Source organism: Anomaloglossus baeobatrachus, chromosome 5, assembly GCF_048569485.1.
Source record: "Anomaloglossus baeobatrachus isolate aAnoBae1 chromosome 5, aAnoBae1.hap1, whole genome shotgun sequence".
Classification (NCBI taxonomy): domain Eukaryota; kingdom Metazoa; phylum Chordata; class Amphibia; order Anura; family Aromobatidae; genus Anomaloglossus; species Anomaloglossus baeobatrachus.
Window position 1 is genome coordinate 324688838 of NC_134357.1, and position 24162 is coordinate 324712999.

A 24162-nucleotide genomic window follows, 5' to 3' on the forward strand; every position below is an offset into this window, starting at 1 on the left:
CTATATTATACATGGAGGCCTGGAAAGGCTGGCTGCTATATTATAAATGGAGGCCTGGAAAGGCTGCATTATACATGGAGGCCTGGAGAGGCTGCATTATACATGGAGGCCTGGAGAGGCTGGCTGCTATATTATATATGGAGGCCTGGAGAGGCTGGCTGCTATATTATACATGGAGGCCTGGAGAGGCTGCATTATACATGGAGGCCAGGAGAGGCTGCATTATACATGGAGGTCTGGGGAGGCTACATTATTACACATGGAGGCCTGGAGAGGCTGCATTATACATGGAGGCCTGGAGAGGCTGCATTATACATGGAGGTCTGGGGAGGCTGCATTATTATACATGGAGGCCTGGAGAGGCTGCATTATACATGGAGGTCTGGGGAGGCTGCATTATTATACATGGAGGCCTGGAGAGGCTGCATTATACATGGAGGTCTGTGGAGGCTGCATTATTATACATGGAGGCCTGGAGAGGCTGCATTATACATGGAAGCCTGGGGAGGCTGCATTATACATGGAGGTCTGGGGAGGCTGCATTATATATGGAGGTCTGGGGAGGCTGCATTATTATACATGGAGGTCTGGGGAGGCTGCATTATACATGGAGGCCTGTGGAGGCTGGCTGCTATATTGCACATGGAGGCCTGAAGAGGATGGCTGCTATATTAAACATGGAGGCCTGGAGAGGCTGGCTGCTATATTATAAATGGAGGCCTGGAGAGGCTGCATTATACCTGGAGGCCTGGGGAGGCTGCATTATACATGGAGGCCTGGGGAGACTGGCTGCTATATTATACATATATACATATTATAGACTATGGGGGTGCATTATAAAACATTGGGGACTATGTGGTGCAGTATAATATATGGAGTACTATGGGGTGAATTATAATATATGGAGAACTATGAGAAATTCATGATAATAATTGGAGGGCTATGAGGGCTACAAATACATGGAGGACTATAGGGCTGCATTATAATATTTAGAGGACTATGTGGTACAGTATAATACATGCTCTGCTATACTTCTTCTCTCAGCACCCAGCTTTCCCATGCTCTTATATGGGAAGCTGGATGCTGAGGGAAAGATACCTAGCAGAGCATGGGGAAGCTGGGTGCCGAGGACAAGATGGATATCAGAACATAGGAAAGCTGGGTGCTGATAGAGCGATTTCAAAGCTGGGTACTGTGGGTATGAGCCAAGTGTCAGCATCATTATCCTGTACCCCGAGTGTCAGTGTCATTATCCCGTACCCCAAGTGTCGGTGTATGTGGAGGGGGAGCCCAGGTCTGAACTTTGCAACGGGGCCCATCAAACTCTAGTTACGCTACTGGCTGTATGTCTCATATCAGATGCCATGTGGATAAATCATCTTTTATCACTTTATGTAAATGAGCTCTTCCAGGCTATGGGGCGGATGCTGCCTGGAAGATTACTCCACCTTCAGAGATTATTTTACATAAAAGGGGTGTTACCAGTGTGAGAAAAATAACTGACACAGAACAGGAGAAAGTAAATTTGTCTTCTTTCAAACACATTTTTTGGAGCTCCCTGAGCTCTGCTTCATTGCAACAATGTTACAGCACTGTCTGGATGTGAGATGGAAGCTGAGAGGAACCTGCAGATGTGTCAGTAAGGCCGGGGCCAAACAGGGACTAATGCGATCCTCGCATGATACTCGGCTCACGCTGTCAGCGCTGCGGGAGCCAAGTGTCATGCGAGTGTCACTGCCACTGAGATCTGATTGTGCGATCGGACCTCAGCTGCAGGGGGCGGGCCGGCACTCAGGAGGGGTGGGCCAGTGCTGAGGAGGGGAGGGCCGGCACTGAGGAGGGACGGGAGGGATTTATCTCCCTCTCTCCACCGTAGCCGGCTATTGACATTCTCTCCCTGCACTCGCGGTACACCGGTGTACCGCAAGTGCAGGGCGATTTTTCTCTCGACCCATAGACTTGAATGGGTGCGAGAGAAACCAGGAACGCATTAGTCGCTGCATGCTGCGATCGTTTTCTCAGTCCGATTAGAGCTAAGAAAATAATCGCTCATGTGCGCTGACACATAGGCTAATATTGGTCCGATTGGAATGCGATGTTTTATCGCACTCTACTCACTTTTCATGCCGTGTGTCTTAGGCCTTATAATCACACACAGCTCTACAGTGAGAGCAGAGAGCGGCCATTACACTGGTAATGCCCCTTTCATTAAAAATAAGTGATATGTTAATATGTTATCATGCCCACAGAGAACTAATGCCCCTGAGACTAGTCACTGGCCTAATTTGAATAAGAAAAAGGAAGGTAATTAATAATTTTTTTTTTTTTTAAGCTTTATTATAGGGATTTTTAACATGCAAATATGAATGCTGTAGATGGAAGGGCATAAGGGACCTGACAGGTTCCCTTTAAATCTGGCAAACTAAAATGATCTAATCAAGTACCAATTATTATTAATTATTACCAATTATTGCAAGTCTTTAATTGATTTTTATATTGGCCAAAGAGACATGTTGGGTCTCCTAGGCACCAGGGCCCAGGTGCGAGTGCAACCCCTGCACTTATGGTAGTTACGCCCCTACCTATACTCTATTCCATATGCTATAAGAAGGTCAACCTTAGTTGGTCCTCCCTTCTTGGTAATGTCCAGAAATATTTGGCAGTGTACTGAAAACATTAAACGTTATAAGCATATGTACCTGGTGCCCAGGGGTTAAACAGCAAAACAAAGCTTGGTAACTGAGCAGATGAAGTGCGCCCTCCACTGGAAATTTGTAGAGTTGGGCTGTAACGACCGATGACTGAAGTTACAGGAGGGTTGATGATAATTGTGATAGTGTTGCCACTGCTGCTTTCACGAACAGCACTCCAAGATGTTCTGCTGCCCGAACTGGAAACTGGCATCACAGCCTTTGTGTTTCTGGACTCAGAGGCCCGGGAACCTGTCAGTAGAAGGTACAAAGAATTATATATAAAATAACATACATCTATCGGGCAAATACACCAAACTGCAATTCAGTCAAAATGTGACAACACTTAAGGGCACTTTACATGCAGCGATATCGGTATCACTAGCAAGCGTACCCGCCCCCCCTCGGGTGTGCGTCAGGGGCAAATCGCTGCCCGTGGCGCACAACATCGCTTACACCTGTCACACATACTTACCTGCCTACCGACGTCGCTGTGGCCGGCGAACCGCCTCCTTTCTAAGGGGGCGTTTCGTGCGGCGTCACAGCGACATCACTAAGCAGCCGCCCAATAGAAGCGGAGGGGCGGAGATGAGAGGGACAAACATCCCGCCCACCTCCTTCCTTCCTCATTGACGGCGGCCGCAGGTACGGGGATGTTCCTCGTTCCTGGGGTGTCACACGTAGCAATGTGTGCTGCCGCAGGAATGACAAACAACCTGTGTCCTGCAACAGCAATGATAATCTGGAATGGAACGACGCGTCAACAATCAACGATATGGTGAGTAATTTTGTTCGTTAACGGTCGTTCGTGCGTTTCACATGCAACAACGTCGCTAACGAGGCCGGATGTGCGTCACGAATTCCGTGACCCCAACGACATCTCGTTAGCGATGTTGTTGCGTGTAAAGTGGCCTTTAGGGAACATATTACTTGTTTGTCTGTGATGGATTTAAAGGGAATCTGTCAATAAGTCTTTCTTTACCACCTCATATAAGAATAGTGTATGGTAGAGACAGAGACCCTGATTCCAGTGATGTGTCACTTACTGAGCGGCCTGTTGTAATTTTGATAAAATCAGTGTTTTTATCAGCAGGAGTTTATCACAAGAGGACTGATAAATATGCTGCCACCTAGTTCTCCATTTTCATAATCTCTGTATATCTCTGCTCCCACTGATTGCCATCTTTCTGCCTAAACACAGTGTATAAAGAAAGGTGCAGCTCAGTGGTGTGGGTGAGGTTATACAGAGCTCAGCATTCAGAGAACTGTAGTATATAAAACATTGATCTTATCAAAACTACAGCAAGCAGCCTAGGAAGTGATACATCGCTGGAATCAGGATCTCTGACTCTGCATCATGTTTGTCACAAATGGAACAGCAAAAACCTGGTAACTGATTCTCCTAATTATTATGGGTACTTTGGTTTTAATGGAATGAATATGCTTTTTAAGTCAGAGGAGCATTTCTCTATATTTATGACATAGGAGTTGTCTGTGAAACACTAAAATCAGGATACACACCTTACAGCAAAACAGGTAATTACCTGCCATTACACCCTGACTATGCATCACAAATGAGCCAAAGAACAAATTCTTTGACTATTTCCGTAATAGTCACATACAGTACATACATGTGAGGACACCTGAAAATGTTCATATACCTGTGTATCATGGGGAATAGGGAAAATTAAGTATTATTTCCAATGAAATGATTAACATTATGATCAGACAAGCTCATAGACACTGTAGCTTCCTTTATGGCACATACATACTTTTCAGGTTCTTGTGTGAACGGCACCCTATAAAAGCCATTTGTGTGCAGTTTTATCATCAAGCAATCGCCCCCTCCATGGATTGGAAGTGTGTGAGTGATTTGCTTCCCTTGCACTTGTTGCCTCCATCTTTACTGTCTTGCTGCATCCTGCTAGTGCATTAGTTCCTTGGCCTGGGTATAACTGCTGCCCTCTATTTGCTGTTTGTAATTGCTGAATTTTTGGAGGAGATTTTTATCCCTCTTTTTGTTGCTTTTTTTATACTTTTCAGGTCCCCTATCAAAAATCTGTAACAGTATCTCCCACCCACCTAGAACTACACGCTTAGGTTGCAAATGAATCACTAGGCCCACTCAGACGAATGGATCTTTAGGCCTCTTCAAACAAATTGATCTTTAGGCTCCCACAGACAAATAGATCTTTAGGCCCCCTCAAACACAATGGATCTTTAGGCCTCCTCAGACAAATAGATGTTTAGGCCCCCTCAGACAAATGGATTTTGAGGCTATATGCGCACGTTGCGTATTTACATGCAGTTACGCTGCAATCTGCACCGCAGCGTAACTGCATGTGTCCTGCGTCTCCAGCACAATCTATGAAGATTATGCAGGAGACGTGCGCACGTGGCATATTAGAGCGCAGCGCTTTGGCTGCTGCCCGAAGCGCGCGTTCTAAGAAGTGACATGTCACTTATTCCGTGCGCTCTGCCTGCATCCTTCGCTCTGTCTATGGGAGGGGCTGCAGTCAGAGCGCATGGAATTGGCTTTTTTTTTATTACGGACTGTTTCTGCAGCGATTTGAAGTGCACGTGTGCTGTTCAAATCGCTGCAGAAATTTCTGCAGGGACAGAATGCTATGTGCGCACATAGCCTCAGGTCTCCTCAGACAAATGGATCTTTAGGCCCCCTCAGACGAATAGATCTTTAGGCCCCCTCAGACGAATAGATCTTTAGGCCCCCTCAAACGAATGGATCTTTAGGCCCCCTCAAACGAATGGATCTTTAGGCCCCCTCAAACAAATGGATCTTTAGGCCTCCTCAGACAAATGGATCATTAGGCCCTTTCAGACAAATGGATCATTAGGCCCTTTCAGACAAATGGATCATTAGGCCCTTTCAGACAAATGGATCATTAGGCCCTTTCAGACAAATGGATCATTAGGCCCTTTCAGACAAATGGATCATTAGGCCCTTTCAGACAAATGGATCATTAGGTCCTTTCAGACAAATGGATCATTAGGCCCCCTCAGACACAATAGATCTTTAGGTCCCCTCAGGCACAATGGATCTTTAGGCCCCCTCAGACAAATGGATCATTAAGCACCCTCAGACAAATTGATCATTAGGCCCCCTCAGACAAATGGATTTTTAGGCCACTTTAGACACAATGGATCTTTAGGCCCCCTTAAACAAATGGATCTTTAGGTTACTGTGCCGCCCTGGCAAAACCAGGGTGTCACAGAGGTCTACATCCATGTTTTTGGTGCAGATCTCACACTCCCTTGGGGAGTTTCCCACACACAGAAACACACCATCCAATCAGGTCCCACTCACCCCCTCCCCAGGAAAAGGGAGGGGTGGGAGGAGCTTAGAAAGAGTAGAGCAGAGTTAAGTTTTCAGTCAGTCTGCAGGAGGAGAGAAGTCTGGACGCAGCTCCAGTGGGGCTAGGAGAGTGGCAGTAAGTGCCTGAGGAATAGGCCAGCTGCTTGTGGGCCCCGAAGTGGACCGGGAGAGGGTAGTGGCCTCCCAGGTGCCAGCTGTCGGGACCCTGTCCGGAACTGTGCACGGAGCAGACACAGACCGCAGGCAGGAGAATAACACCTGATTTACACACACGGGTGTGGGACCCGTCCTCACAGCATCCGTGGGCACCAGTTACCAGCAATTTGGTTTACAAAAGACTCTGAGTATTTCTTCCATCTCCGTCCTGACCCTCCACATCAATCCAGCTTCATTAACGATAACCGAACTGTGAGTGTACTATTCCCTGCAATCCCTGCCACCACCACAACTCCCAATTGGGCCCCGGGACTACACCTCCCCTACCCATGGAGAGGATTCCACCTTGCTGCCCCACACCACCAGTCCTGGTCACGGTCCCCAGAGGCAGCGGCGGTGCCACCATCTCATCACCGCAACCCACGGGTTGCGTCACAGACAATTTCCCCTACTTAATCCCCATTTTATTGTGGAGCCTGGGATCACAGACTGGGTCCCGCCACTGTACACCTACAAAAGTGACCCCTTGGCCCAGATCGGAGTACCCTTTATCCCTGGGTGACACACTACTCTTAAACAAATGGATCTTTAGGCCTCTCAGACAAATGGATCATTAAGCCCCCTCAGACAAATTGATTATTAGGCCCCCTCAGACAAATGGATCATTAGACCCCCTCAGACACAATGGATCTTTAGGCCCCCCCTCAGACACAATGGATCTTTAGGCCACCTTAGACACAATGGATCTTTGGGCCCCCTTAGACAAATGGATCTTTTAGCCCTCTCAGACAAATGGATAATTAGGCCCCCTCAGACATAATCGATCTTTAGGTCAGACACAATTAATTTTTATGCTCCCTCAGACGCAATGGATCTTTAGGCCCTCTCATATAAATGGTTCTTTAGGTCCCTTCATGCACAATGAACCACGTGCAGCATCTACCACTATATCCCTATGGCTACTCCCCTGGATCATTGACTTTGAGGTTAATCCCAGTGTTATTGTTCAACTGTTCCAAATATTTTTAAGTATAGGGTTGCATAGAGTTCATAAAGTGACTAAGCAATATCAACATCAATTATTTTTAATTAAAATTAAACACATGGTAGCATTCCAAGATCGTCTATATGTTCCCATATCCAAAGATAAAATGCAGATCTAATAGTGTAATAAAAGTCTATGAATTTGTATTACAGGTTTAATGAACATGTGAATTACTGTAGGTTTTTAATCATAAATTCACAATTATAGCCTCTCCTTTTGGAGAGGTATGAAACATCACGAAAAGTTCAATTCTGACACACGACTTTGATGTATAGCCCAGGTATTGGCAAATGTCTCATTCTATGGAAAAATGCTGGACTGACATGTCTGGATGGGCCAGTTTAGTATTTGGGATTACGCGTCATTTTTCATGTCTTAACATAGTGTTGTTCCTTTGTTACAATTTGTATTCTTTCGCTATTCAGCAAATTATAAAATTGTGAATGTCAAGTGAAAAATTTCAGCAAAACTCAAAATACTTCTCTAAGCTAGGTACATCAGAAATGTTCATGACAAATCCTTCATTTATAAATCCCAAGTGTGTTAAAATTAAAATTGCACAAAAAGTGCAATTTCACAAATATTTTTGGAGTTTTGTATTTACAATGCTTACTGTACAGTAATATGAGTAATGGTAGTATGGATAATCCAGGTCAGTATGATTGCATAGATACAAAGCATGCATAGGTTTTTTTAAATGTAAGTGGTGCAAAATTGTTTGGAAATTTGTACAAAAAAGAATTTTGCTTACGTCGCCATTATCTAAGACCCATAACCAGGGCCGCCATCAGGGCGTTACAACCATGACTAGTATACGAGGCCCTGTGAAGAGGGGGGCCCAGGTTAATAGCTTTATGAAGCCCCAGCTGGGCCCCCTCTTCACCGGGCCTCAGTCACAGCCGCAGCAGAGGGGCTTGCTTCAGCCACTGCACATGACTAAGGTGCAAGCAAAGCCTCTCTATGGCATTGCATGCAAATTAGCCATGTGGTGGGGAGCAAGATGAGTGGAGCATAGCAGAGAGGCAGCACATCATCCCGCAGCCCAGCTGATGAGGTCATTGCTCTGCACCTCATGATCACACTGCTGCGGGCAACACGGAGGTGGCGGGGACACAGCATCCGGCGAGGAAAGGTAGGCACTCTATGAACTGATTATCGCCGGAGGTCAGTAGCATAGCTACTGGAGGGGGCTTTTGCCCAAGGCCCATGACATAGAAGGGCCCACCCGGAGCTACTGCTACCCAGGGCCATGTTAAGACATCAGTTTTTGCCGGGCAATTAAAAAATCTGGCAGTTTTTTAAGGGGGAAGAGGGGGCTCAATAAATGAGCACTGCAGAGGAAGAGAAGCTCTAACATTCTCCCAGCCCAGATGGAAGACAATACCTGCAAGTGATGCAGGACCTGTGATAACCCATGTGACCTTTGTGGGAGGAGCCAGGAGATAATGGAGAAGCTGTAGAAGATGAATGCATGTGATAGGTAATGAGGGAAGAGGAGGTATGGGGGCACAGAGTGTGACAGAGGGGGTACAGAGTGTGACAGAGGGGGTGCTGGGTGTGAAAGAGGGGTGCAGGCTGTGACAGGGGTTTACAGGCTGTGACAGTTGCAGGATGCAACAGAGGTGCAGGCTGTGACCGGGTGCAGGCTGTGACATGGTTGCAGGGTGTGACAGAGGGGTGCAGGCTGTGACATGTGTGCAAAGGGTGACAGAAGGGTGCTCTGAGCTGACATTTTTATAGATACCATTTTGGTGCAGATATGATATTTTGATTACCTCTTATTGCGTTTTATTTGTAATGTTGAAATGGCCAAAAAACGTAATACTGACATTTCATTTTTTTCTCTAAACTTTGTTTAATAATTGGATTAATTTGTTTAACATTTTGATAGATTGGATTTTTATGAATGCAGTTATACCAAATGTGTGAACTTTTTTTATTTAATTTTTTTCATGTTTTTAAAAACTTTTTTTACTTTTTACTGTATTTAATAGTTCCCTTAGGCGACTTGAAGCCACGATTGTCTGCTCACTTGATCTATACATAGCAGTGTATCAGCACTACTAGGTATAGTAAAAATTAAAATTTCCCATGAACGCCAACTAAATGCTGTTTTTTACAGGAGAATAGTAATCACAGGAACAGGGGTCTTCAACAGACCATCAGCTGTTATGACAACCCATAGGCGCCCCTCCATCATGTCACAGTTTGCTGATGGGAGCATAAAATTAGGTGCCCTCTTGATGCTGCTAGTTTCAGAGATGGACCGTGACATTTAACAGGTTAACAGCCAAGGGTGGAGCTTCACTCCACTTGTGGCTGTTAAAGGCAAATGATGGCTGATTAATTGTGCTGTCAACTACTGGGAAAGATGTGGGCTCGGTGTGTGAGCCTGTGTGGCACCCCAGGGGTCCAGTTGCCACAGTAACATTGCCCTCCTCAAAGAGGATGATACTATGCCTGGAAGCAAGGAGGGGGGGGGTTCCCATGCTAAGTACACCAGCACTTAACACTTTCTACTCCTGACACGAAGAGGGAGCTCGCAAGCCCAATGACTGGGGAGCTTCCCTATGCATTCTAGCCTGGAGGAGGAGTTAGATACACACACACACAGACACAGAAAGTGAAACTAATGAGAAAAAGTGAGAAGAAGAGTAAAGACAGTCACTGGGAAGAGAGCTGCAACATAGTTCTCTCAGGACCAAGCGCAGGAAGTAGAACACCGGGGTCCTAGGCTGCGTAGGTGCTAAAGCCCCATCAGTTAAACCCGGAGGGCAGGATATTGAAAGTCTCCTGGCCCCACAAAATGCCCAGAGATAAAGCAGAAAAGTAGAGCCTGGAGCCACGACGGAAGGAGCAGTACCTGTGAAAGGCTAGCGCTGCCCGCCATATGGGTAAGAACAACTACTACCGCAAGGAAGAAGGTCACAGAGTAGCTCCACCCGCAGGGACCTGCATAATAGAGCGCTAAAAGGAACACCTCCAACCCACCTGGCTAGGTGGATTCCCTCCTTTGCTTCCAGGCTGACTGGACCTCTGTATCCTGCTGGACCAGTCTCCGAGGCCTGTACCATCACCTACCAAGTAAATGGTAAAGGAAACTACAGCCGTTGTGTTATCCAGTTATTACTGGCATCCTTAGTCCTGCACCCCAACGTTAAGTCCCTCCATCAATTACATAGACTACTACTCCCAACAGCCCTGGAGCTCAGCTCTACCTGTGGAGAGCTATACCAACCAGCTGCGTCACCATCTATCCCAGCGGTCCCCATCTCGCAGCGTCGGCTATCTCTGGCTGAGTACCACAGGTGGCGTCACGAATAACTATCATCATCCCTTGTAAATATCCCCTTTTTATAACGACACCGCCTGGGTCACGGAACTAGGCCTTACCGCCGCGACAACCCACCCAAGACAAGGACCGGACCTTTAACGAGTGCCCCACGGCCCCGGTGTGGGCGTGTCACCTGTATCAAAGTCAGGGACACAACATATGATATAAATGTATGTCATGAGGTAAAAAACTTAAAAATGTGTACAGTTTGCATTGTGAAATCCAGTAAGGGATCCTCTTTAAATATAGAATCCCGTTAACAATGCTGTAATGCAGGCATTATATATGTACTTCCCTATATTATGTGAAGCAGTCATGGCTTGGGCAAAGAGAAATGTCATTGGTCAATTGATAACTGAATCTGATCCATTGACAATCTGCACCCTACCTTACAAAGGATGTATAGAATGCTAGAAAACAACTTACCTGTTTCAACCGTAATGGTGAAGGCATCTGTTGACTGAACAGACCTGTTGAATGTGAGGCTCCATTTAATGCTTTGTCCTCTCCTGACCACCAGTTCTGTGGTAACATAGTCTTTGGTTCTGTGAGCTAAAGTATTTGTGGTCTGCTGAAAGTCTGCTTTGGTCAGTTGTAGGCCTAGGCACAAAAGATACATATATTATAACCTTCAAAAATGGACAAGTCACTAAAAAGCTATGAAATGAAAGTATATTAGAGCATGATTGGGCTAACACTAGTCTTTGCTAACATTGACATTGAGATCGGAACCATATGAAAGACACCTGAGTCCTATAACAGAAGCTGATAATAGGCACTTGGCAATATGATGATGGGATGTTAACACTCAGTATAGGCCTAGCTGAAACGTCTGCAGCTAATTAAATGTGAATATGTGTTAATAAACCAAATCACATGGCCAGTGAAATTAAATTACACAGTCCAAGGAAACCTTTTCACATTTTTAGGCCTGAGACTCCTGCCGTACCTCTTTAATTACCTCTAGTTGGGTAATATTAAACATAATTTATAATATTTGGCAGCTACAAAGAAGCCAGGTGTGGTTTTTATAGACTGGGTAGTAGGTACACCTATTGACATATAATTGTCTATTGCAAAATCTGAGCTGTAGGGAGAGAGACAGCAAAAGGGTTTTACCCTCATAAATATCAAAGATTTGCATAGGTAAATCCAATGGGATCTGAACAACCTCAAGAGGACACTTGGGACTTTACAACTGTACTTTGTGACAAGAAGTCCCAACACCTTTATAAAGCAAGAAATGAGCCGTTACTGTGGCTGGGCCCAAAACCATCATCGGGTCTTTTTTCAGTGAACTTCGAATGCGTTGATCAAATAAAGACCATCTTTTTTTATAACTAATACCTCATCATCTGAATAAATGTCAGCAGCACAAGTTTAATACTAGTTTTACTCCTACACAGCAACAATTATAAAATCTGGGCATCTCCATAGAAAAAGTAGTTGAGGGACCATAATAACACAAGTATTGTTCTCTTTTTTGGTGGAGTAGCTCTTCACAGTGCCAAGATCAGACCTTTTAACACTAGAAGTCCCAGAGAGGGGTCATTTAACATTTCTACCTTTGGAACCCAGAGATGGGGCGAATGACCTGAAGGATTTTAGCTAACATCCTTTGTTGAGGTGGACCAACACAATTGCCCCCTGCAGATTCCTCAGGCAATGGCCACATTTACAAATGAAAGGATGCTAATTGGAGCCATCAGAGTTGTCAGTTGTCAGTTTGGACTAAAGGTCATTTGACCCTCTTTTGGGACTTCAGGGGAGGAGCTCCAAATTTTTGGGACTTCTAGTGTTAAACCATTGTTTTTGTCAGTTTAAAAAAAAAATAGACATGTCATTGGTTTTGATCAATAAGGATAAACACATCTAACATGATGGGAATCTGACCAATCTCATCCCACATGGATGAACGGCTCAAATTAATGGCTGTAAAGCCCGCCTTAAGTCTTCTCCGCCTTTGTTTTTCTGATTGATTGGGGGCTCAATACAGGGACCCTCCCTGATAAAAACCTCTGACATGTTTCTAAGTATTTTGAAGTGGAAATGGCAACAATCTGAAAGGAAAAGATTGATTTTAAAGGCTGTCACTACTTTAAATGGATCCTGTTGGCAGCTGATACACATACCATAACTGAGCAAGGGTAATAAAGCAATACACACGTTTTCCATAGATAAAATAGATAATAAAAAAATATTTTTAATAGTAAGGGTTTTTAAGAGTTTTAATAGTTTCACTTTACAGGAAAAGCATGGTGGTCTTGCATCGCTGGGGCCCTGAGCTCAGATCCCACCAAGGACCACAGCTGCAAGGAGATTGCATGTTCTCCCGACGTTTGCGTGGTTTTCCTCTGGGTTCTCCAGTTTCCTCCAACATTCCAAATACATACTTGATGAGGAATTTAGCTTGTGAACCCCAATGGTGACAGTGCTAATGAGGTCTGTACAGCTCTATGGAATTAATGGCACTAATAAATAATCTACTGTTAAAATATTGGGCATAATAATGAATCGTTACTGCAAGTCTTCAGCAACAGACCAATTTGTATTTCTACGCATCATCTTCTATATTGGTTATCTTGGGGCATGTTACTCAATTATCATCTCCTAATCTGGATACTTCAGATTTCTGCAGGAGATGACCACTAGTCACAAGGGCTGGAGAAGAAAGCATTGCATGAGTACATTTATTTTGGTAATGCTTGATAGGATGGTGGACTGGAAGGAGAGACATTGTCTATCTGCCTGAGGTTTTCGTTATAAGCATTATCCAGCTTTTACAAAGTCAACTTATTATTGTTTCCCAAAAGTAATCTGATCATCAAAGCTGGGACTCCAAACAATCAGCTATAACCTGCTCAGGAACATGTCAGGAATTAATATGTTGTGCTGGAAATAAAGCATTGCATGGTGTCCATTGTTGTTTGGTACATTGATGTTTCAATGGGGGTCAATGTCCATTGAAGTAATTTGGATGATCCTACAATGCACAGTGTCACTGGGTCCTGTCCACTGAGAAATACTAACACTAGCTAATTCATAGTTCTATAGTAATAAAATAATGAATTGATGAGTAAGTTATAACAATCCATAGCCCACCATCAGTGACAGCCATGTCACATAAAAAATAGGAATGTCAATGTAAACAGCTCTATAAATGTCATGAAATGTAATGCTAGCCTATAGAGTGTACATTGGACATTATACAACATATAGTAAAGCCAACAAATAACGAATTCAGTATTTAACTCAATTTGTCACCCTCCTTATTAAACCACAATAAGTTGTCATAATACAAATAACATTGGGAACAAATGAATGAGAAATCCTACATTCATCCTAACACATTGTTATGATGCCACATTGGTGTATACGTACTTGTCATCTTGAGCCTATCTCTTTGTATGACCAGATGATGCTCTACTGATGGAGTGTTGAAGAAAGATTGGTCCTGGATGACTTTTCACCGCTTATATCCAAAACTCATGTTACCTTTTGACTATGTCAATATGCAAAACATATGGGTGCGGTTTTCCATGAAAATATAAGTGCTTTAAACATATTAGGATTGCTCAATTTTGGGTGTGTTATTGAGTCTTCCGTGACGTGACAGCTAGCAGAGCCTGTCCGGGGACATAGCAATCAGATCTCCAGACAAGGTTTCAGGGGATAATTAAGTAAGGAAGCATTGCGTTATTTTGGTCGTGAGTATATGCAATTATGACAAAACCGAGATTACTTGCCCAATTGTTTTTGGTATTGTCCAGAGTAATGGCTTTCTGGCTTTTTTATATAATGCAATGCTATGGTGATATAAAAAATAAAGTCCAAAATTGGAATATGTTCTACAGAATTTAATGACAGATTGTATCTACTTAGAATGTTAAGTAACATTTTGAAATAGATTTAAAAATTATTCTGATTATACTCTGTACTATAGTTTACAGCTGCAATCACATTATCGCAAGGGTTTGAGATGACATTTCCTGCATTGAGCTAATTATTTGTATTCCGATAATATTTTTTATGTATCTACACATTAATAATGATGAGCGAATGTGCCCGTCACTGCTCGATACTCGATCGCGCATCCGGGTGCTCAGGTATGCTCGGTACTTGTCCAAGTATCGCAGGTGCATGGATGTCTCCTTCATCAACTGACACAAAGATCCATCTCCCTTCAGTCAATGATGGGAGCCGGCACCCTAGTGAGAGCCTCTTGCAGTCTCTGAATGGGTCATACTGGGGGTAAAAACAATGTGTTGGTAAACAATGCTGTGTGTAAAAAAAACAAAAAAACACAACAGCCCATCCTCCCTTGAAAATGCTCTGTTTATGCCTAGCTGTATGTGGGCAGAGAGACGAACTGCCCAATAATTGACTTCCATTATACTCGTTACTTGAGTTGAGCCCGTCAGAGCGTCCGGCCTGTGGACTCGAGTAAAGAACATCCAAGCACTTTTCTGTTGGCACATACACATTAAGCAAACATATACACAGTACAAACATATATAAAATACAAAAAAGACACAAAATATGCAGGAATATACACATAATGGACACATACACACATTACACATGAATATGCACATTATGCACATGTTACACATTATGCACATGTACACCATTTAACCAGGCTTATGTGAAAATGACCTTTCACAAATGCGTTAAATATATATTATATATAAAATGTATTATTTGATTAAAAAAAAAAATCCTGGGCAAATTTGAACAATTTGTAGTTTAATATTGCCACAGAAATAGCCCAAAAAAACATTTTAAGCATTGCAGAAAATTGCATCAGCCACTTAAGGTTGACATGACTTCAGGTGCGACCATACAGCTTTTTCCATAATATCTTGGAACAGTCATATCACATAGTATAGCGCAACTAATCAAAAATAATTATTATAGCCTATATGCAATGTGTCACAATTCGCTTGTATTCCCAGTGGCTGTACGCAATCATGTGAAAGCGAGTATGTTATTTGCCTACTTTTGGTCATGTGCCAACTAGATTCTCATCGGCTTCTCTAACTGTTCTATTGAGAGAAGCTGATGAGAATCTGGTTTCAGATCACATACTTGAAGTCACATGACCACCCACTCCCACTGGGAGCACAAGGGATTATCCCAATTTGGCAATCTTGAGTCAAATAGAATGACTTCACAAGATTGCCTTGAGCCCGTAAAGCTTCTTTAAAGTCATATGCAAATTAGGCATTGCAAGCGGTACCAATTAATTTCCAGTCTTATTTGCATATGATGTCAATGCTAGATTTCTCATCATTGGAAAATTATATCTGTAAAGAAAGGTATCATTTCTAGTGTCAGATAAGGGCCTATATAGAAAGATTGCTTGTTCCATGAGTAAAATCCTACTGACAGGTTCCCCTTAAATTTAATCTTCACTTCTGAAAGGGTACTTATTACCAGTGATGCCTTGATTTATTAACCCCTTCCTGACATCCGCAATCCACCCACGCTTGTCAACCTGTTAGATCACTCTGTCAAAATGTGACAGTGTAATTTAATCGCCTTTCCCCATCGCCACCAGAGGGCCCATGATGTGATCACGGGGAACCGATGGTTGCCATGGTAGGAATGGATCATGTGATGACTCCTGTCATTATCATGATGTAGTTCTTATTACATCTGGCAGAGCAGCGGCAGTAACAAGAATGCAGCATTTCTGCTGATCAGAGCTGTGCTGCTCTGATCAACAGAAATAAATCAGCGATCATACTGCTGATCCTTATAGTCCCCTAGGGGGACTAGTAAAATAAAAAAAAGTTTTAAAAAAAAAGTTTTAAAAAAAAATAAAAATCCCTAAACGTTCAAATTGTGCACAAAATGCAATAATAGGAGATCAAAATGTAGCATCTGCATAAAATCTTACCATCAAAAATGACAGCTCAAGATGCAAGAAATAAGCCATCATTTAGCCCAATATCCCAAAAAATAAGAACGCTATGGGTCACGGAAAATGGCACAAAAAATGTGCCACTTTTGTTGGACAAAGTTCTGAATATTTTTTAACCTCTTAAATAAAAGTAAACCTATACATGTTTGGTACAGTCATATAAAAAACGTTTGGGCACCCCTATTAATGTTAACATTTTTTCTTTATAACAATTTTGGTTTTTGCAACAGCTATTTCAGTTTCATATATCTAATAACTGATGGACTGAGTAATATTTCTGGATTGAAATGAGGTTTATTATACTAACAGAAAATGTGCAATCCGCATTTAAACAAAATTTGACCGGTGCAAAAGTATGGGCACCCTTATCAATTAGGTGATTTGAACACTCCTAACTACTTATTACTGACTTACTAAAGCACTCAATTGGTTTTGTAACCTCATTGAGCTTTGAACTTCATAGGCAGGTGTATCCAATCATGAGAAAAGGTATTTAAGGTGGCCACTTCTCCTATTTGAATCTCCTATGAAGAGTGTCATCATGGGCTCCTCAAAACAACTCTCAAATGATCTGAAAACAAAGATTATTCAACATAGTTGTTCAGGGGAAGGATACAAAAAGTTGTCTCAGAGATTTAAACTGTCAGTTTCCACTGTGAGGAACATAGTAAGGAAATGGAATAACACAGGTACAGTTCTTGTTAAGCCCAGAAGTGGCAGGCCAAGAAAAATATCAGAAATGCAGAGAAGAAGAATGGTGAGAACAGTCAAGGACAATCCACAGACCACCTCCAAAGACCTGCAGCATCATCTTGCTGCAGATGGTGTCAATGTGCATCGGTCAACAATATAGCGCACTTTGCACAAGGAGAAGCTGTATGGGAGAGTGATGCGAAAGAAGCCATTTCTGCAAGCACGCCACAAACAGAGTCGCCTGAGGTATGCAAAAGAACATTTGGACAAGCCAGTTACATTTTGGAAGAAGGTCCTGTGGACTGATGAAACAAAGATTGAGTTGTTTGGTCATACAAAAAGGCGTTATGCATGGAGGCAAAAATACATGGCATTCCAAGAAAAGCACTTGCTATCCACAGTAAAATTTGGTGGAGGTTCCCTCATGCTTTGGGGCTGTGTGGCCAATGCCGGCACCGGGAATCTTGTTAAAGTTGAGGGTCGCATGGCTTCAACTCTGTATCAGCAGATTCTTGACAATAATGTGCAAGAATCAGTGACGAAGTTGAAGTTACGCAGGGGATGGATATTTCAGCAAGATAATGATCCAAAGCACCGCTCCAAATCTACTCAGGCATTCATGCAGAGGAACAATTACAATGTTCTGGAATGGCCATCCCAGTCCCCAGACCTGAATATCATTGAACATCTGTGGGATGATTTGAAGTGGGCTGTCCATGCTCGGCGACCATCAAACTTAACTGAACTGGAATTGTTTTGTAAACAGGAATGGTCAAATATACCTTCATCCAGGATCCAGGAACTCATTAAAAGCTATAGGAAGCGACTAGAGGCTGTTATTTTTGCAAAAGGAGGATATACAAAATTTTAATGTCATTTTTATGTTGAGGTGCCCATACTTTTGCACCGGTCAAATTTTGATTAAATGCGGATTGCACATTTTGTTATTAGATATATGAAACTGAAATAGCTGTTGCAAACCCCCAAATTGTTATAAAGAAAAAAGGTTAACATTAATAGGGGTGCCCAAACTTTTTCATATGACTGTATCTACGAACTTGCACTGACCTAAGGCATCACACCGACACATCAGTTTTACTATATATTGAACATGGGGAATAAAATACCCCCAAAACTATCACACTTTTTTGCAATTTTTCCACACTTGGAATTTTATTCCTGTTTTCCAGTACACTACATGGTAAAATTCATGGTTTAATTTAAAAAGTACAACTCGTCTTGCAAAAAAAAGCTCTGATACGGCAAGATTGACTAAAAATAAATTCTTCTTGGAAGAAGAGGGGCAAAAAAACAAAAACGGAAAATCGCCCGGTGGTGAAGGGTTTCATTTTTAATCACTATTTTATTGAATAAATAGGTCAGCCCCATTCTGGTGATAACTGATAGGTAGCCTTTAACTCTTCTCTAGATTGGTATTTTGTTACTAAGGGTTTGAGGAGGAGACATTAAGGTACATTTGCCTTGGTAAGTGGAATGAATGACCAACTAACTTTAAAACTTTAAAAAGGCCCTACACTTCAAAAAATAGATCTCCTGAGCCAAGTACATTAAATTAGAAGACTTAGGGATGGATGTACATTAGAAAACCTTAGGAAACGAGAAGACTTGTGGTTGTGGAACCAAGACAGTTGTTTTCTAATTGTCTGCAACATATGGTTAATATAGAAATTGAAGCCATTAATGTACAATACCAGTTTAATTTTTGATCATTTTAAATAAACAAAAATACAATCTGGTAGAAAATGGTAAATGAAAACATTTTATCCCGTTGATATACTTTCTGTTTCATATTCCTAATCTCCATGTCATGTAATCTTATTAGTATAAAGGTTTTATAAACTACAAAAAAGTAACATCGCTTCTTGATAAGTAATGCAACCACAATAATTAGAGGGATTTAACATTACACTTTGCAAGGCCTAATCTTCCCTGACTTGTTTTACTGCTCTCATCTTCCAGGTATTTGCATAGAGCTTGTTAATATTGTTTTCTTGACTTTAGCACACCTTTATCCATAGACTATTAATAAACCTTAACGAGGATGCCCTACTTATTAGTGTCGGCAAAGCGATTCTAACAACAAGGAACTAATTTCTTCAGTTCTCCATCCCAATTTAGGAACCTCATTGTGGCAGCCAGATCCAATTGAGGGCACTGTTTATAATCATGACTGCCCTACTGCAGAGGCTTTCTTCATATTGTCAGCAGAATCCCCCACCCCAAACCCCCCTTTTTCCCAACCGCTAATAAAAACACAACACCCTTCTTTGGATAAATTGGCCAAATCGGCCCGGTTTATTAACAAACATTATAACAGATAATAAATAACCATTTTGCCAATGCAAGGGCGGTTCTTGGAGCCCCAAAACCTGGCGGACACCAAATATTGTTACCAAACCATCCGGCATATTTTGCCCCCAGCCGCGCCTACAAGCTCGGGGGCACCACCTTTGCCGGAAAACAGTGTCCCTAACCGACTCTCAGGGGACCCCACCCCTGGAGAGCCCCCCCAAGTCCGCCAGGCAATTACCATACCAGAATAAACAAAGGGGGGTGGTCCCCCATCTATCCGATGTACCACCCCCCACCCCGAATTTCCACCGACTCCAAGAACCCCCCTCGCCACCGCTCGCCGAAATGACTCGAACCCCAATATAAAATTAAATTAACCTCGACTCCACCGTCTTCTCCGACAAAGATTAAACATATATGTATAGGGCGGGAGGGCGGGACCTTCTCTAATGGTACCTCGCGCCGAAGTAGTGCCCCCCCCCCTTTCTCCCTGGACATATATACAGCCCCCACCCTGTCCCCTCCCCTGGCCCTATAGATCCACCCCCCCTAAACTCTTGACCCCGCAAAAGCCCGCTCTTTCTACAGAAAAACATTAACCCCTTGCTGCCCTGCAAAGGTGAGTCATGGGTCACTACGCCCATAGCTCTGCCCTGGCTCCGTTCAGCCTTTAATGCGATCAAATAGAAGAACCTACTCACAACACAAGAATGTTTTCATATTGACATTGTCTCACAAGGATAATATGACTTATTTGGGTCTATCAATTTATTAGCCAGAATGAAAAGCTGCTAAGTGCTAATATAAACTTGTCTCATTTTGGCTGGCCTTATTTACCCATTCAATAAAATTATGTGGTAAGCAGCTACTTCCTCCAGTGGTTGATTAATAACTTGTGTATCTGATGCCAGAACCACAGAGATAAGATGATTGCACAATTTTAAGTCCAGCAGCTATTTTTTCCCATGTCAGCAACCCTCACCTGATTCTTATCACAATCTGCACTAGTGTACTCATTTCCTTGTAGTTAAACCTCCTATTTGCTTCTCTTCAGCCTCCATCTGGAGTCACAGATTTCATCTGCATTTTTCTTCTCTATGCTTTTGTAAACAGGACCTGAGGATGCAACCACACAGTAAAGACAACTCAGTGGTGACACACAACAGAGATTTATTTTACACAAACAAAGGAATAACAGTGATGATAAGTATAATCAGAGAATGGCAAAAATGATTACAAAAGTGAAGAACCGATTAATACACAGCAAGGTCTGTACAAATTCTGAATGGAATAGACGTATGCTTGGTTGCTTGTAACAATAAATAATGAATCTTACTAAGGTTAACTTAGTCCAAGTATCTCTGTCAGGGAAGTGTCAGTGTCACCCCAGCTTTAGTCACAATCCCACTCATCTAATTAATTCAAGCTATCAACACATATTCCTAACAGGACTATAGCACTACCTGTTAAACCGCAAGTCGAATTTTAAGTGGGTAGCTTCCCTCACGGAGTCTCGTAAGTCTAGATAAGAAGCAACAGCCCAGCTCACTCAGACCTTCTTCTGACAACATCCTTCGGTCTTTGCATTCCTTCAGGTATTGATGATCAGTATTCGGTCTTCAGGTCCCTTCAAAGAGTTGATTTTCTGTCTTCAGGTTCTTCAGTGGTTAATGTTCAGTGTTCGGTCTTTGGTTTCCTTTAGGGGTAACTATACAGTCTTCAGGTTCCTTCAGAAGTCAATGTTCCTCAGGTCATCTCAGAGATCTGGTTACTCATGGGGACTTTCATGGCAATGGAGCTATAGGTCGTCTCTATTGCTCACAAGTCTGCTTCCTTCTAAATCTTGGTAGAACCTTCTATCTTAGCTTCGGTATTTTATATTCAACAACTGTGCAATACCTGTCACCTTAACCGGCATCTCTTCCAAATTCTTCCCTTGAAGAAACACCTAGTTTGTTACTGGGTTCCTGGTTGTTCCTCTTGGTCAGCAGATGAGGATGTTCTCCTACAGACACTGCAAGTTGTTAGCTTTGTGCATCTTCAGCTGCTCCTTCTCCCTTACACTCTGCTATCAATCCCATGATATATTAACACAACCTCACATGATCACTTAAGGCCCAGTCACACACAACGACTTACCAGCGATCCCGACAACGATACAACCTGATAAGGATCACTGGTAAGTTGCTGGGAGATCGCTGGTGAGATGTCACACAGTCAGACATTACCAACAACGCAGTAACGATGAACGACCTGTACAACAATCAAACACAGGCTTCAAACACAGCGGTAGGTGTCAAACACAGCGATACATCCTGCCCAGCAGGACATCGCTTTTGAAAATGGTCTGGACCATTCGGCAACAACTAGAGATCTCACAGCAGGGCCCTGATCACTGGTAGGTGTCACACATAACGAAATCGCTGGCGAGATCATTGCTACGTCACAGAAACTGTGACTCAGCAACGATCTCATTAGCGATCTTGTTGTGTGTGACGGGGCCTTTAGTCAGTACTATCTTTTGCTGCTGGGAAAACATATTTTCTAAAATATAGAACAGGGGTCTCAAACTCAGCTGGGTGTATGGGCCGCATATAGAAAAAAAAAATGAGGGGGGCCGCATTATTTGCAGGACAAAGTGAACATTTTTAATGAATCCATGTTTTTTTTTCTATACATCTTGGATCACTTTTGTAAATATTTTTCGCTTGTTTATTATAACAAACGTGCACTTTTTTTGTTAAGTTTATATACAGAAAAGCATTTTTAATGTAAATAAAAAAAGTCATGCTTTAGGATTTTTTTTTTTTACATTTTATCACCTTCTTGTAATTGTTTTACAATTAGCAGCATCATATAGTAATCTTAGCCAAAATCTTGTAGTAATGTGCCCATCCGTGTGCCCTGTAGTAAGGTGCTCATCCTTGTAGTATTGTGCCCAGTAGTATAGTGCCCATCCTTGTGCCCTGTAGTATTGTGCCCATTAATATTGTTCCAATCCTTGTAGTATTGTGCTCATCCTTGTAGTATTGTGCTCTGTAGTATTCTGCCAATTCCCGTAGTATTGTGGCCATCCCTGTAGTATTCAGCTCATCCCTGTAGTATTCAGCCCATCCCTGTAGTATTGTGGCCATCCCTGTAGTATTGTGGCCATCCCTGTAGTATTGTGGCCATCCCTGTAGTATTCTGGCCATCCCTGTAGTATTTTGCCCATCCCTGTAGTATTCTGCCCATCCCTGTAGTATTCTGCCCATCCCTGTAGTATTCTGCCCATCCCTGTAGTATTGTGGCCATCCCTGTAGTATTGTGGCCATCCCTGTAGTATTCTGCCCACCCTTGTAGTATTGTGGCCATCCCTGTAATATTCTGCCCATCCTTGTAGTATTGTGGCCATCCCTGTAGTATTGTGGCCATCCCTGTAGTATTCTGCCCACCCTTGTAGTATTGTGGCCATCCCTGTAGTATTCTGCCCACCCTTGTAGTATTGTGGCCATCCCTGTAGTATTCTGCCCACCCTTGTAGTATTGTGGCCATCCCTGTAGTATTCTGCCCACCCTTGTAGTATTGTGGCTATCCCTGTAGTATTTTGCCCACCCTTGTAGTATTGTGGCCATCCCTGTAGTATTCTTCCCACCCTTGTAGTATTGTGGCCATCCCTGTAGTATTCTGCCCATCCTTTAGTAATACGCAAACAAAAAACAAAAAAATCTCCTCACCTTTCCTCCGTTCCCTGTGTGCCCACGATCAGTACTTGCAGAGTTTTGGATGCAGCATGCTTCAGCTGCGTCCAAAACCCTGCTATGTATGGTAAAAGCACAGTGGGCATGGGATTTCTAAAAATCCCATGCCCACTGTGCGTGTATGGCCCGCAGTGAAAACGAAACTGCGGTGTGGCTTCCAGAGGCCGCAGCATGTGAATTTATGCTGCGGCGTCTGAAGCGTCCTCCCTAGGCAGAGCACAGCGAGGAGACCGCAGCGGCCCGAACCCCTGATCGCAGGCACGGGCAGCTGCGGTCTCCTAAGGAGTAGACTTGCGGCCCCGCCGATCAGGACGCGCTGTGTCCAGCACGCAGCGGGTCCTGATCTTGAGCACGTACCTTACCTGCTTGTCGCGGCCCGTGATGATCGCGGCTCTGTGCTGAGGGTCGGCGCCGGCAGGAACTTCACTGCATTTGAATCCATTTGCGGTGCAGCGCAGAGGAGCTGTGTCTGGACCAATGGCTGCTGCCTGCCAATCAGATGCAAGGAAGTGACGTCGCTGTATGACGTCACCTCCTTGCATCTGATTGGCAGACAGCAGCAGCAACTGGGATAGAACTGACAGCTCCTTGCGCGGCACCGCAGATGGATTCAAATGCAGTAAAGTTCCTGCCGGCGCCGACCCTCAGCATAGAGCCGCGATTGTCATGGGGTCTGCGGGCCGCAACAAACAGCCTCAGGGGCCGCATGCGGCCCGCGGGCCGCGTGTTTGAGACCCCTGATATAGAAAGTATACAACTACTGACACTTGAGGTTGTCTTGATAATCTAATGTTTTTTTGTCAAAGTTTCTATTTGCAATATCTTCACTTAAGATAAGATTGTACAGCTGTGGTATGCTCATTGTTTGGTATTTAGTTCAATATAACTGTAGGGGATCCAGGTATTACGGTTAAATTCTCTATTAACTCTT

At 43.2% G+C, this 24162-nt stretch overlaps 1 protein-coding gene across 1 annotated transcript in view; it reads right to left on the reverse strand.

The window, feature by feature from the left end:
• LOC142311400 (protein-glutamine gamma-glutamyltransferase E-like) overlaps positions 1 to 14047 on the reverse strand; it is a 42358-nt gene extending 28311 nt beyond the window's left edge. Inside the window, exons 1-3 of the mRNA XM_075349787.1 lie at positions 13941 to 14047; positions 10986 to 11159; positions 2700 to 2942 (exon numbers count right to left, since the gene is read on the reverse strand). Of these exons, the coding sequence (XP_075205902.1) occupies positions 2700 to 2942; positions 10986 to 11159; positions 13941 to 13947 (424 nt within the window). The 5' untranslated portion in view covers positions 13948 to 14047. The remainder of the gene's footprint in view (positions 1 to 2699; positions 2943 to 10985; positions 11160 to 13940) is intronic.
• Between the last annotated feature and the right edge of the window lie 10115 nt (positions 14048 to 24162).